The following is a 15,778-nucleotide window of genomic DNA, read 5'->3' on the forward strand; positions in this document are numbered from 1 at the left end:
ATTTCTTACTTTTACTTCTTATTCATTATTATTATTATTATTATTATTATTATTATTACTATTATTATTATTACTATTATTACTATTGTTATTGTTGTTGTTGTTGTTTAAATTTAGCAAAGCTAAACTGCTTAGCATTCAGTTGTGCAAAACAAATCACCAATACGCGGAAACAAAATGTAACATATTTCAATTTCTTTGCAAAAGTCTTATTTGTAAGGGGCGATCATGATAACAATAAAAAAATGCCAAAATATCGATTTTCAGTTGCAAGTCGTCAAACGACATTAATTGTGCGTATACATATGTGCATTTGGGTCCGTACGCGTATAAATGTGAGAACTCAAAAAAATAAAAAAAAAATTCACCCACGCCAAGAGTATGCACAATGAGAGAACCCTAGCAGTAATCGTTCGTTCATTTATTTCATTGATCAAAAGCAAAACCGAAAAAGCAATAACTTCAAAATAATATTCAACAGCCAAACTTTTCAATAAATGCAAATAAAACAAAACTATTATTTATCCAATATATAGAGCCAGCAGAATTCAAAGCAATTCATCGCTTCCAGTAACAACAGTGAGGATCCACTTTACATCCCAGCATGCATTATAGAAATAAAATACGTTTCGCTTGTATGCAAATGCAGCAGCGCCTGAACAAACAAGCAATTCATCATTAACACCCCTCCCCTCCTAATCTAACGCAAGCAAAAAAGCTAAAATGAAACAATACTTAAAATGCAGGCAACTATACCGACGATGAGGTCGTGCCCAACCACCTGCAGGAAAAGAAGCACTACGTTGAACTGCTTCATCAAGCTAACAGACAGAGACAAATCGATCAAATAAAATAAAGAAGCTAATAAAGAATTTCGCACATTTCACAAGGAAAATCAATCAAAACCAATAAAATCACCTAGACTTTAATTTTCAAAAACAGATTACATAAATAAATGAAGAATTGATTAATCACTCGATTATTATTATTATTATTATTATCACTTGAGCATAAATGGGAATTCTTCGCATGATGACTCCTCCTAAAACGTTGTACAGCTATTACAAAATTGCAAGTGAACAGCTTTACAAAGATTATTCAAATTTAATTTAACTGGCAACATGAAAGCAACTAAAATACAATAAACACATTGACAATGCTGAAGTCTAAATCGGGAAACGGCTAGCTCTGCCTTGAGTAAACATCTTCTGCGACTAAAAGCGTACTACACACATTCATACGTTTAACAACAACTCCATTTGATGCAAAAATAGTTTTTCTCTTGAACAAACAACATATGGATAAATAAAATAAAGCATTTGTCTCAAACATGGAAATTACTTTCCCACGTATCAACCTGAACATCAATTTCAATATGCTACAGTATACAGCCCGCGATGATAAGTCGATATAAAACTGAATTTGCATAATTTATCAAAACAAAGGGATAATTGTAATCGTGAAGTGGATTCTGTTTTAGACACATACCAAAAAACACAAACAACAAAGAAAATAATTGATTTGAAAATTGTGACGTTACCGTCGTGTGAGGCGTCACATTTCAATTTCGTAATTGTGCAAAATTTGAAAAACCACTTCAAATTGAATTTCTCTTTTCACCGAAAACAATGGTTATACCATTTTCCGCATGAAACAAAAAAGGTGAAGGGAAAAAAACGCATGCGCGCGAGTCGTCTCAGCTTATCGAACTGCCCTGTGGATTGAGGCGTATCGACAAAAATATTGACAAAATCCCTTGATTGTGGAAAAAAATGATTCAAATTAAATGACTTGCTAATCGTTCAGTTGGCTTCAGTTAGTTGGAACAAAAAGCTTCGCACTCGCAGCACAAGACGAAGAAAAATGTTCGTCTGAAAAATTTCGCTTGCCTACATATACAGTGATGACGTTGAAATCAAAATTAAACGTTACTTGAATAAGATGCTTAGGAAAAAAAACCAACTCACCCCATCGTAAAACATAAACCGATTTGGCATGCAATGCAAATCAATATGGAATATTATTTTGCAGCTGATGAGCAAGCACATTACCGTCAACATATTTTTCATGCATACACACATCAATTCTCTATTGGTGGTGGAATATCAGACTACGCATAGACATTAAAAAATCTTAGACAAACTATTGAATAACGAAACGAACCTCCCCCTTCCCCAATAAGGTTGTTTTCCATTTCTAATCCTAAAATATACACTGAAATACATGAATACGTATAAACGGGAAAATTTGCAATGTTAAGTGGAAGAATTTTTTCCACAGTTCTACTATTTAAGCGTCTGTCAAATATTGTGTAGTTTACGAGTAGTTTCAAATTTCGCAATGCATAGTTAATAGTTTGAAGAAGAGAAAATATCGATTCCATTTCCAACGTTGATAATTAAACTACTCGCTGACTGTTCGTACTTGAGGGCAAGGCAAAGGGAAATAAAATAACTAATCGTACAGCAACGGTTCGTTTCGTTGAAGTTCAATTTCAAAAATTGCGTTTCCAATAATTTATGCTAAGAAGAAACAACAACAACAACAACAATGTCAATAATCATCTTTGAAAATGTTAAACACCTCCCACGGCGTCATCACAGCTATTTCAATTACATTACTCGATAGGATTCTTTTTTCCCCGGGCATGGAAGATAAAAAAAAACTTCAACCTATGCAACTGGCAATTTTCCTTCAAAGCAGACAGAAAAAAACTTTAGACGATAAAAACAAATTTTTTAGCAAAATTAACGATCACTTGGCTTCTTCATCATTGCACATCAATTGACAATTCAAAAGAGATGATCAGCTTGAAATCCAATCAGTCAGACAGATAAATACCCAGTCGGCAACGTTACGCCCAGTTAAAAGCTGTCGCTATATGCAAGCATGTTGTTGATCAGATATGCAATAGCGCAACTGAAAGTATTCAAGCACTGATTCAAAGCACGCTTTTTCAAATGTGCGAATAAACCTACATTTCTTGAACAAGCATCAGCAGAATCTGTGATCGCAATTCATCGTCCAATTCACTACTATGTTTCTTCAGATTTTACAATCGCGCATCTCATCCCCATCTGGTGGTGATAAATAAAATCACCATCCAATGGGAACCAAACAAATTCCTCGCATTAAGCAGCCTAACAACGTTGTAGAAAGCAAATGTTTATTATCTCAGAGATAACGGGCATTGCTTCTGTCTTTACACACACACACACACACACACACACACACACCCCTCTCTCTCCCTCTCCTCCCATTTCTCCAACGGATATCCTTCCAGTCAACCAAACAATATAAAATAAAAGACAATAGACACATATACACACGCGTTAGACACACATGCACGAATGACGCAACAGCTTAGTGCTTCTAAAAATGTTGTTCCACAAGCAGCGCAAAAATTTGTTCAATTCAAATTAAGCTTTGTGCCAATGAAAGATTTGAAATAAAAATGAAGAAAACTTATCACATTATAAAATAATGTGAGAAAAACCTGACAACTAACTGAAAATCTGCAAACAGAACAAAAATTACAAAACAATCGTCCCAGTTATTATGATTATTAATAAATGAATGAAAGTATGAGTGAGTGAATGAACGAATTGAAATGAAAAAGACACTGAATCAATTGATCACACGCATTGTCAATTTTCACAAATGAATTGCTTCCCAAACAACCTGATAAAAGATGTCTAACTCTATCAAATAGAACCATTTGAAACATACCACAAAGATCCGTAACTTGACGGCAGTACATCCGAGTGTCTGCGCAAAGGCAACGCCGGACCGGAACCTGCTTTTACAGTCAAAAAAGGCTTAACCAATAAAGGCTCACCACCATCGCGAGCAGTATCGTCGACACTTAGGCTGCCAGCAGTCTGAGTCGGAGGAGTAGAATCAGCTTCGAACACGACGTCCAACGATGTCGAATCCTCGTCGCCCTGCTTGAACGTGACCACAATATCCGGCACTTCCATAATAGAATACAGTGTATAATAACGGTATGTTGAAATCAGGTATGAAAGATCAACAGGATAGATGAAATAAAAAACAACAGCTCAGATGACGGTGACCAGTGAAGAAGAAAAAAATTTTAATAAAAAGAAATCTTTTTCCAACGCTTGATAACTGCTTAGTCGCTTGTTTCCGGTATAAAAGTGACGTAGTAGAAGCGCCGTCGACACGGTCGGTCAAGGCAAAAAATGCTGCGGTGAAGAGGAGGTTTTCAAGGTTAGCCGGTAAAACAGAATAAAAATAATAAAATAAGCAGTGGAAATTGTAGTAATTGGTTGGTTGGTGGTAAAAGAAAAGAAGAAAATTTAAGGACGATCCCAGAACAAATCCAGCAACGTTCTACTAGTAGTTGGTGGTTGCCGAACACTTTTCACCGGCTAGACAACAATATCACCAGACACCAGAAGGCGCTGTTGGCGTTAGCGTGCGAGTTAAATCTTTGCGCTCGGTTCTCGATTTCGACGCTGACAAAGCTTGCCAACAACCACACCACACCACCACTGACAACAATTATACGAAAATACCGGCTACAGTGAATGTGGAAGAAAAATTGATTCCTCGCCTGGACCGCATCTCGTTACCGGCAGCAATACGATGCTTCTTGGACAAACGAAAAGCTCGTGCCACCCACGAGGGTCGTCTAATGTCTAAAGTTTCACAAATTTCTGGCCCAGTTGTGCCGTTTTCAACGAAAACTTATCTTAATATCCAACGCAACAGCACCAATGCAATCTCTTTTTCCACTTTGCATATGCAATAGCTGTACGTGGCGAAAGAAGAAATTTTTGCCAATGCTTTCATCAGTTGAACACTGACGAAGTGATCATCGACCCGTGGTTTCATGTCTGCCGAATCCGCTGGGACCATAGGATCACTCACCATAAGGCGGCAGTTGGCTAGTTTAATAAAATTCACAATAGTGAGCAATTGATCGCCAAAACCAACCTCTCTCTCTCTCTCGATGTCTGTCTTCAACCTCACCACTCGTTCGCCGACAAAAGCTGTGCAAATTGTTCATCCGCAACAGTTAGCTGACTGACTGCCACCATTAAAAGCAATATTGGAAAAATGAAAAAATCAAAAATCCTTTCCTTCTGCCCTTCGTATTTATTCTCTTCTTCAACAGAAACGACGATATATATATGAAGGACGACAATTTTTGGCTTCACTTTAATCATCGCATTTTTCCACAACCACATCAGCATGTTTCTCATCTTGTAGCAAGTAACAGAACAGTAGAACCTGGTTTGGGGTAAATAAAGCAACGAAACAACCAACAACAGAAAATCAAGCCATCACAGAAGAAACAAGCACAAGCTGCTTGCTTTTTCTCGAGTGTGCTGTGTGTGCGTATGCTGGGACTAGTAAGACTAGTAGTAATTATAATAAAATTCGGTTAGCACAAACGCCCCGTTGAAATTTTGCATAATTATCAAACGCTTCGTCCACAAATATGCAATCAATCGAATCTTGCAAATTTCAGTGCTGTGTGTTTGTGTGTGTGATTCAATTTGTTTACTTTTTCCATCATCCATCTGCTGCTGCTTTTCCGGTTTGCTTTTCTTCTTTCCTTCCGGCTAATTAGCATATACCTCGCAGGGCTTGTATTTGGGGAGAACATTATTATTATTATTATTACTATTATTCATCGACTGTTGTTTCAACTATTTAGCTGTTGAAAATCAATTTTCCCATGATATCAATGTGACGTCATTGAAAGAAACAATTAAACAATTCGTAAAAACCAACAGCATCGCTGTGACGTTGCTTCTGACTGCATGCATGCACGCATTTCGTCTCATGTTGTGCGCCAAAATAGCGTGTAACACAAAAATACATGAAGTTCAATTGAACAAAAAGAAAAAAATAATTCAAAAATTCTTTTCTCGCAAATGCATTGGATAAATGACAACAATAAATGCTTCTTTGCTTTTGCTTTTTCAACAGATTATTATTAATTATTCATTTCTAGACCAATGTACTTTGTCACTTTCAACCGCTTCAACCCTGTTTGCATGCATTGCAAATGCACATTTGAAATTAAAGAAATACGAACAATATAAATATAGAAGAAACAAACAAGCCAATTTAAAGAAAATGCCCAACTATATTGTTGTCGTATTTTAACCAAAGCTCGCTAAAATGCAATTCATTTGTAAGCTCAACAAATCAACCGACTTGCGTATTATTATTTTAAAGTTCCACTTTGATAATGTTGTGTAAATTGATTTGAAAAAAAAAATCAATCCCTTCAATATTTTTCTCACCAATAATACGTCTCGCCAAAAATATATGTGTGAAACAAACTTTCAGCTTTCTACTTTGTTTGTGCATTATGTGAAAAATTTTAAGAAAAATGAAATTCGAATTATTAAGTTGCTAAAGTAAGCAAAGTAATACTGGTGCCTATACATCCGCCGCAAAGCGAACTTGGTGGAATCACTAAGCACCGCTTTAAACAAACAACACATAAAGCACTCAATACTATAGCATAGCTTTTATAATTTTCAAAAGAAAAAAAGCCAAAGGGATTATATATTTCAAAGCACGCTGAACATTTCTGCACGCGCATTATTCAAAAGTGACAATGTTGTTGCTGCTTTTGGTACAGAAGAAATTGATCATTAAAAAAATCAAATAATGTCATGCTTCGAGAGCTTCCAAATGCAGGTAGCAATTAGTGAACGTGAGTTGTGTATCCAAAGTTTCAACAAAGCCAATAAAAGCAACTACGGCTTAATATTACTTCAGATCGACGCGAGACGACACAATAATTAATGCAAGCCTAATAATAATCTGTTCACAACAGGAAACAATGCTCCAAAGATGATGAAAATGAAACTGCACTAATGACTCATGCTGAACACAGACGAAAGTCCACCTTTTCAAGATGGACATTTTCAATAATAGTAATAATGACGATGATGAATTATGATCAAAAATTTCCTTCTTCCCCAACAACATCAAGCTTACTGAAAAATTGATCGCATTCATACAAAATGATGCTACAAAATAAATTGCGCAAAAAATTAAATTATAAAAAATTGAAAATTTTTATAATTGGACTTTTCTTTCTTTGCAATTGTTGAATAAATTAAAAAATTTCAATAATATTCAACGGTTTGCTCATTCGTCAGTGCAAAGATTATATTCGACGTTCATTCGAAATTGAAAAATCAACGCCGTGAATCGCCAAATTTTTGACAAGTGCATATTTATTCATTGCAGAGACAACAAGCAGCATTATCACTGTCAAATCAACTATTAGAATTAATCAACTTAATTTAACTTAATTGCCGTGTAATTGAATAGAACATCAATAAAGTTCAAAACTTGTGAAACGTCTTTTGTTTTCGCTGAACAAATGGTGCATTCGCCTTTCGTGAGCAAGTAAATCAAAAATTGAATAAAAATGTCTAATTAAACATGCGTTGCAATAAATAAAATTGTCCATTACTTCAATATTATTATTATTATTATTATTATCATCATCAAGTATATGCTTTTCAAGATAAATCAATTATACGTGTACCAATTCAATAAGCGTTACATGATGTTCAAGTGCTTCAAACAATATTATGAATTTTACAGTAATATAATAAACAAATTTGCTACTGTTGCTATTAGTATTACTACTACTACTAATAATAATAATAATGAATGCACAAAAAATAAAAATGAAAATAAAATAAAACCAAAACCCCTGTCACTTATAAAAATAGCTTGTCTCCTCTTCGTTCACCAAATATTGAAATATGCAAAATACAAAAAACATCAAAGTAATAATGTATTACATAAAATAAAGGAAACAACATTACAGAAAATAAGATGAAGTAAAATTTACCTCATCGTTGCACAGCAGTGATTTTCGAAGCGCTGTTTCGAAACGAAACAATGAGCGAAGCAGTAATAATATGTATAATGAGAAATGAAGTAGTTGCCGTGCAAAAAGAAGAAACGTGCACGGAGCGACGTCCAAGTTTAATTAAAACTGAAAAACCGATGCCTTGTTATGTCGAGTCTACACTAGCGCCTACAGCATTTTCTTATGCTCAGAAATCACCGCCTGCAGAAAAAGTCCCCATTTTGCTATATACACCATTCAGATTTCTTTGCTCGACATCCCCGAACATGCTTTTCACCAACATTTGAGTCGGTATTATTTTTTCCTCTTCCTTCTTCTCTTTTTTTGCTTTACACTATTTCTGATTGCGTCAACTTTTCAAACGCGCACTGACAACTTTTGCTTCAAAAAATCCAAATTATACTCTAACCTAAAACTCATACACTATTCTGTGTATTCTTAATCATTTATCTGATATTGTTCAAAGCACAACGTTTTGTAGACAAGATATTTCAACTGAATGTTTTAACACACACACACACATATATATATATATGAAAGGTGCTGTTTGGAAAATAACGTTCAGTGTGTCGAGATGGGATAAGAAACGGAAATTCAATGCAAAGAAGCCATCGAGTGAATGTATCAGAAGAAAACTTTGATTTTCTCTCAAGTAATTAAATTCGCTTTCATCATCGAATAAATCTCAGTTTTCTTGTTCAACTGTGCACAGCAAAAGAATTTCTTACTGTACACCGTTGATAAGGCATTGTTCGATGCGTTTTGAAGCATAATTAAAATAGTCAACGTAACGCACGTAAACATAAAGAAAAAATTTTTCCATTATGAATTATGAAAAGAAAGAATTGCAATGTCGACAATGAAAAATTGAAAAAACATTTGTTCGCATTCAGCTGGTTTTCTCGGATTAGCACAAAAATGAAAGCTGTCAACTATGCTTCATTTGTGAACAATTTTTGTTCCAAAATTTTGTTTCCTCTTCCATTCCTCATTCTTTCACGTTTTCATTTCAACCTGATAGTAGATCAATTAATTTTCAAACGTTGTTCAAAATTGGAACCTCATCCAGCATGCTAACCAACGACACATTTAACAATCAATCACAGTAAGAGAAATAGCATCGAAACACAAACACGCACGTAAAAAGGTAGCATTGTAAACTGGGAACAAGCAATTCGTCCTTACAATGAAACTGATCAAACAAAACGTTAAAAAAACTGCTCAATGTGATGAAAATACGTTCTGTGCACTGTTTGTCATTACCATCTTGTAAATAAATAAATCAACCTGTAAATGCTATATTGTTACTCATATATACTTATTTTTGAAGTTTAAGCTGATAATTTTGAAATGAAAATACAATATTGAAAAATAAACTTAAATAAAACCTTTCGCACATTTCTGAAAACAAAACTAGCTAGTGGTGTATTTCTTTGAAATCAGAAACCCGCATGCAGCTGCATAAACATCGCTACTATGTTCAAGTAATAAATAAGTACATCTTTATAAAAACTAAATCATCCAAAAATTCCACTCCAATATCATCAGCAATATTTATCCAATTTATTTATTCATTTTTCCACGTCACCATTGAATAATGAAATAATGACTTGTCAACACTTGTGAAAAACGAACGTCTACTGTGAACAACAACACACTGCAGCTATAAATTTATGATAAATCATCACTTGCTAAAGATGAAATCAATCAATGTCAAAAATATCAATCTTCGATATCAAATCAATCTTCATAAATGTGTATAGATTTTTAAATGTTCTTCGTTGTGAAACATTTGACACAAATATGCGTCGTTACTTTCTCATTTCGCATACTACTAACTCATACAATTCGACTTGCATTATACAAAGGCAAATGCAGCAACAAAATGAAAATATTATTATATTTTCATCTTATTATTAATATACAAGATTTAGAATGGAAAATCTGTATAAAATGAGAAAAAAGTTTCTTGAAATTAACAACTTGTGTATAATTTGCACAATACCTCTGTAATTCAATTCGCTCATTTGTACATACATTTGAAGCAAAAAATTGCCAAAATAGGATACAAATTACAATGTCAGAGATAATTTCCTATCCTTAATCATTTCACTACGAAGGTGAAAGAAAAATTACAAAAAAAGAACAAAAACTGTATTCTGTTTTTCATGTTCACTTTGTCAAGAAAAAATTTATCAGAAATTTACATATTACAAAAATAATAAAATAGAAGAAGAAAAGAAATGAAAGAAATGAACACGTACCAAACCGTCCGCCGACGGCGGTGAAGTGGTTCTGGAACAATGTACTTAAAAAATGAAGACATTTTAAAATGTGTGTACAGGAGGATGAGGAGCAGGAGGAGCAGCAGCTTCGACTAAACCAACTCAACTTGCATAGCAAAATAAAGCTTTCAAATCAAGCGAGCACGCTTTAACCAGATGCAATAAATACAAACAAATATCTTATGCACAGCTTCAAAATTCGCAAACTCATATATCTTTTGATGCTTTCTATTTCCCTTTTCTTCTTCCACTCACTCTCTCATTCTATCGGTTCACCGCTCTACCGTTGACGTCAACACACCTACGGAAAGTGAATGGCATGCGCATTTAATCTTTGCTTCCCTCTTCCCCCTGCATTCAGCTTTCTCTACACTCGCTTTCATTACAAGGTGACATACAATTTAAGCACATTCTTCACAATTATACATACATTCTGTTTCCCAATACGTACAATAACATACCACAGCAAGCAACCGCGTCCATCTCACCCCAATATATGTGTTGCTAATTGTAAAATAATCCCTTGCAACTGCTGTTGCACTGAACAACATTATGTGTGTGTGTGTGTGTGTGTGTGTGAACAATTGAACCCGTGTGTTGGAAAACAGCTAATTATTTTTTTATTCCATTTCTTAGGTGAAGTTGAAATGGAAAAAAAACCACTGTGCTCAGAGATACAAATTTGAAGTTCGTTGATATTAAAATTATTCAATAAAATTGCATAAAGCAAATTATGAAATTTGCCAACAACTGCGACTGACAAGCTCAGGAAACTCGAGCAAAATTAGATAAAATCACTACGTATATTTTGAAGATCATCTACGAGACAACCTTTCCAATAAGATAAAGTATAACTTTTCAAATAAACAACAACAACAATTTGAGAAAAAAAATAACACAAAAAATGCTTGCATACTTCAAGAAAGAAAAATGAAAACAATTCTAGCAAGCGCAATGCGATGGATATGAAATGCATCGTTTGAAAGGGCCCAAAAAAAAGGCAACCCAGCAGCCAATGACGATGCGCTTGTTTTTGAATTCGTCGTCAATTCCTCTAGGTTGTGCAAATTCCTCCCCAACTGGAAGGTATACAGAGCGGAATTCCTGAGACGCCGCCGCGGTTTCAACAATTTATCACACGATAAGAAATGTCAATAAAAATTTGTCCACCTTTCAATTTGTACACATCCGACTGTCGTTTCTCTCACACAACCACCCCTGTTTGATGATTCATTTGAATCTTTGGATATTTTTCAAAAAGTGAAATAAAATAAAATCACATGCCAAAACTATAAGCAAAATAATACAATTTTATAAAGAAGCATAAGAATACCATCCACTTGCCATTTTGCTCATTAAAATACCCTCCATCACTCCCTTTTATTTGTGGGAAAATTAATTACCAAAATAATACCACTTATAAAATTCTATTTTAGTAAAACATTAAGTTTTACTTTCAATTTTTAATTGTTCATCAATTTGATCATTTTTCAAAATAAAACACAACCGTGAGTGAAATTATTCTGAGCAAAAAGAAAAAAAACCGGTCAATGAATTTTCGGCCTTAAACTACTGTAAATAGAACTATTGATGCGCAAGTTCGTCGGTTGTTTTCACTTCGGTAAGAGGTAAATTTTGCATTGCGTTGCGTTGCGTTCAAAAGCAATTAATAATTTATACATTGGTCGTGAAGGAACAAGAAAATAATGAAATTGAAAATGCCACTGATTAATTGAACTGCTTTAGGTACAGGGGAAAAGTTGGCTCGAAAAACTCTGTGTAAAAATGTCGTTCAGCAGAACTGGCTACAAGTCGTAAAATTGATTCAGTTCTCTCTGCAGTTCAACATCAAATCAAGTAATAACCGAAATCAAAGTGAACAGCCGCTTTAAAACAAGTCTCACAACAATAGGACATTTTTAAAAAATGTATATTTCTTTTTTCAAGAGAAAATGGTCGAAAATAATATGCGCGTGACTACTGCAAGCATGCTCGTATCACTTATTCAGACTTAGCATATTCACATTAGAGTGTAAATATTGATGAATTGCGACAGTGATCTGTTGAATTTCAATTAAACAAAAAGGCACAAAGTTCTGAACTTGAAAGTATTGTCATTGGAAGATTGGAAATGGTTAGTCGCAAAATTTGACAAGAAAACACAATAAAGAAACACATCAAAGCAATATTGACAATACTGTCAGAATTGGAAAAAGAAATATCCAGTTGGCCAATGAAAATGTCTGCATATAAATTGAATTGATAAGCAGAAAAGAAGAAGAAGAAGAAGAAGAAGAAATTCACCATTGCCAATTTTTAAAATATTAATATTTGAATAGAAAGCAAATGAATAAATAATATTTTCTTACCTGTATGCTTTGCGTTCTTTCCAATTGTGACGCGTTCTGTTCCAAATTGCAAACGGAAACTGTCGACGGCCTGTCTCTTCGTTCATCTGAAACACAGAAAAATTATTTTACATCAAATCACATGTGAACAACGTATATAATAAATAAATAAATAAATAAACAAATTTATGAAAGATTTTTTGTAAAAGTTATATTCATGATCAACAACACCAACAAAAATAACAAAAAGAAGAAGATAATGATGATGACAAAGAAGAAAAGAAAAGGCTAATCCATCCATCCATCCATCCATTTGAAAAGCTAACAAAGAATTATACAGATTGAATTAAACAAAGTCAAAGGGGAAAAGTGCAAGCAGATTGTGTGCGTCTGTGATGCTTGTGGTGGTGGTGGTGGTGATCAAGATGTCGATCGTCGGCATCCTTTTCTCTCGTCGTTGCCGCGCAAAGCAACGACCAACAACACACGAGCAAGCAACGTATGGTGAAATCAAATAAAACAGCTAATTAAATTTGGTCATCAGCTGAACATAGTCGATACTTTCACAACAATTTCCAAAATGCAGAATGCTTTCTTGTCTTTTTACAATTTTCAAAAAAAATTCAACAAAAATTTCAGAAAACGCAATTTGTACAATTGCACACTTCGTAAATCGAATGAATGCACAGTTTCACTACTGTATTTGCTGGATCTACAATCATACTGACAACAAAATGATAATTAATAACATCTCAACTAGTGAAAATATTTCAACTGCATATTTTTCCCGCAAACATATTAAACCATACTGTGTGTAATTGTCAGATAGTGCTTTCTTTGTTATTAAAACAACAAATTCAATTCTTCGTATAAAAAGCTTCTTTTCACGTAATAAGATTATGCGACCCACGCTTAAATTGATATGTATGAAAAACATTATTTATTTTTCTTTTGTTTAATCTTAATTTTCCTCTCGATCCGCAAATCTGAGGTCGGTTGGAAATATCAAATGGAAAATACAAATTACAGAAGAGAAAAAAAAATAAATTTACACGATCGCTGTTCATCTCATGCAAAAGTCGAATTCTGTATTATCGGTATATATTAATGTAATTTTTCGATAATTTTATGCAGAACTGCTGCTGGTGAAATTAGTGTGCAAAACAGATTGATCTGAAAGAAGGAGCAAAAGAAAAAATCAAACATTCTCAAAGTCGGTGCCTGGGGTTACATTGGAAAATTCACTTCCCAAGTTGATCAATTATACTTCACATATTAATAAGTCAATTAGACTTTCTTTCGTCTATGGATAAAATAAATTATGAAAAATAAAATAATAATAATAATAATAATTTCTTCTTCCTCTTCTATTGATAATTAACACTGTATTTCAAAAAAATTATTCAAATTTCCACTTGAAGTTTACGAAAGCAGTTGAAAATTAAAAAAAAACATCAGAATCTGCATCATCAAGTTGATTATTAAAATATATGTATATATATTATTTTTTAAAAAAGAAAAAAACTGACCTCCGTTTTACGTTCACCACGGCGGTTGGCCATTTTGAAAGAAAAAAGAATTGGAAAAAATTAAAATTTTCAAATGAGGTAAAATGCAAAATAGCAAAAAAAAAGTAAATTTACACGCCAATTGGCCAGTCCAATTCGTTCTTCTCAACTACATCGTATATAATTCATCATTCAACAAAATGACGTCAGCCACTCTTTCTTTGAACATATATACTATACAACTACTGAGAAAAAGTTGGTAAAAGTGAATGTGAATAATAATTTTCAAACAACAAGAGATAAAATTAACAACATCGAAGATAATTTTCAAAAAGTAATATAAATATGAATAAATAATAATAAATGATCATGCAACCAACACATAATTATTCTGATAAATTTGAAGATGTTTCTTCAAACAAGCCTCTTCTCTGTCTCTCTCTCTCTCTCTCTTTGAATTTTTTCATTCGTTGATAACACTTTAACGATCGCATGTTGACAATCAGGAGGACAATTTGTAATTGAGAGAGAATGCAAGAATAGTGTAATGTGAAATGCTTGTAATAAAAGCATGCTCGATGCACAAAAATAAAATTGGTCAAAAACTTGCTTGCAAGACATTCGAAAAACTTTTCTTTCATATAGCATTAACCTCTGCTCCTGTATGCATGCGCCCATTTCTTCAATCACCAACTTGATTACTACTGATGAAACTGAATAAAAGAAAAGCAATTCTCCTGCCTCGTATTCAAAGCAACAACATGTAGATAATTAATTTCTTTAAAACGAATTAAAAGAAAGAAGAAGAATACAAAAAAAACATTTTAAAAGGAACTTAATAATTACTGGTGATAAATTGCAGTTCTGATTAGGTTCGGTCGGCTGGCGAAAGGCGGCCATTCTCTGGGCTTAAGAGTCGATAAAAATGGCTTTGCCGCGCAACATGGCAAGCAAAAATAGCTTAAACAAGCATCGGAATAAACAATATTCACCGCTATCACTGACCGCAATGGCAGCAGCTCAGCTGTCGCCACTTTGTCTGTTGTTCAGAAAACAGAAATGCAAAACCACCCACGGGGATTCAAGCACAAATAAATCTTTTCCTTGTTCATCTATCAATTTTGCATAAATACATACATACATACATACATATATATATATACATATATATCATATTAACACTTTTCAAGCTGTCAATTGCTTTTGCTTTTTGCTTTAGGAGCATCATTATTTGAAACATTTGAAATACGATAATCGACATTGTTCAAAGTTGTCAACTGCTTGTGTTCACTGATCTGCTTGATGTTCTAATTGAAAAATGAATTATGAAAATATATTTACAAAAAAATGAAGAAGAAAAGTTATTGTCTTTGCTTTTGAACCACAAAATTGCGCAACAAGCTGAAATCTATTATCTGCAGCAGCAGCAGCATAACATTAAAAAAATCGAACATGCTTAAACGCGGTGCCGGTTACGCGGACGTCAACGAGAAAAGGATTTAAAGCATTTAATCGCAATTTGCTAACCGCACGCGCCTTTGAAAGCTTTCGGTCGATTCGATTAAACTGATGCGTTTCACTTCTCCAATGTGATGCAATTTCTTCCAGTCCATCTCAGGCTAACGACAACAACAACAACCAAATGTGCATTTCAATTGCCAAATTCCAAATGCACCCTCACCACTGTCACTTGATTCAAGCAATCCCTTTACGCTCATAAATAAAACTGAACTGCCAGTTTCACTCTTTGCCGCT

At 33.9% G+C, this 15,778-nt stretch overlaps 4 protein-coding genes across 4 annotated transcripts; 1 reads left to right on the forward strand and 3 right to left on the reverse strand.

Moving 5' to 3' along the window:
- Nucleotides 1–548: 548 nt before the first annotated feature.
- Nucleotides 549–2,060, reverse strand: Tsp_02859 (hypothetical protein). Its single transcript, XM_003379142.1, has 4 exons — nucleotides 1,968–2,060; nucleotides 1,342–1,416; nucleotides 976–1,083; nucleotides 549–695 (listed from the first exon to the last, which is right to left on the reverse strand). The coding sequence occupies exons 1-4, from the start codon at nucleotides 2,058–2,060 to the stop codon at nucleotides 549–551; spliced, it is 423 nt and encodes a 140-aa protein (XP_003379190.1).
- Nucleotides 2,061–4,006: 1,946 nt separating this feature from the next.
- Nucleotides 4,007–4,832, forward strand: Tsp_02860 (N-glycosylase/DNA lyase). The gene is made up of 4 exons (XM_003379143.1): nucleotides 4,007–4,019; nucleotides 4,140–4,241; nucleotides 4,328–4,362; nucleotides 4,692–4,832. Exons 1-4 carry the CDS (start codon nucleotides 4,007–4,009, stop codon nucleotides 4,830–4,832), a joined length of 291 nt encoding a protein of 96 aa, XP_003379191.1.
- Nucleotides 4,833–9,449: 4,617 nt separating this feature from the next.
- On the reverse strand, nucleotides 9,450–12,622 carry Tsp_02861 (conserved hypothetical protein). The gene is made up of 3 exons (XM_003379144.1): nucleotides 12,537–12,622; nucleotides 10,147–10,177; nucleotides 9,450–9,545 (listed from the first exon to the last, which is right to left on the reverse strand). Exons 1-3 carry the CDS (start codon nucleotides 12,620–12,622, stop codon nucleotides 9,450–9,452), a joined length of 213 nt encoding a protein of 70 aa, XP_003379192.1.
- A 2,594-nt stretch (nucleotides 12,623–15,216) lies between these two features.
- Nucleotides 15,217–15,741, reverse strand: Tsp_02862 (hypothetical protein). Its single transcript, XM_003379145.1, is given in 3 exon segments — nucleotides 15,217–15,330; nucleotides 15,476–15,636; nucleotides 15,648–15,741. The coding sequence occupies 3 exon segments, from the start codon at nucleotides 15,739–15,741 to the stop codon at nucleotides 15,217–15,219; spliced, it is 369 nt and encodes a 122-aa protein (XP_003379193.1).
- Nucleotides 15,742–15,778: the final 37 nt, after the last annotated feature.

The sequence above is a fragment of the Trichinella spiralis genome, assembly GCF_000181795.1.
Source record: "Trichinella spiralis strain ISS 195 chromosome Unknown Scfld2, whole genome shotgun sequence".
In the NCBI taxonomy this organism is placed as follows: domain Eukaryota; kingdom Metazoa; phylum Nematoda; class Enoplea; order Trichinellida; family Trichinellidae; genus Trichinella; species Trichinella spiralis.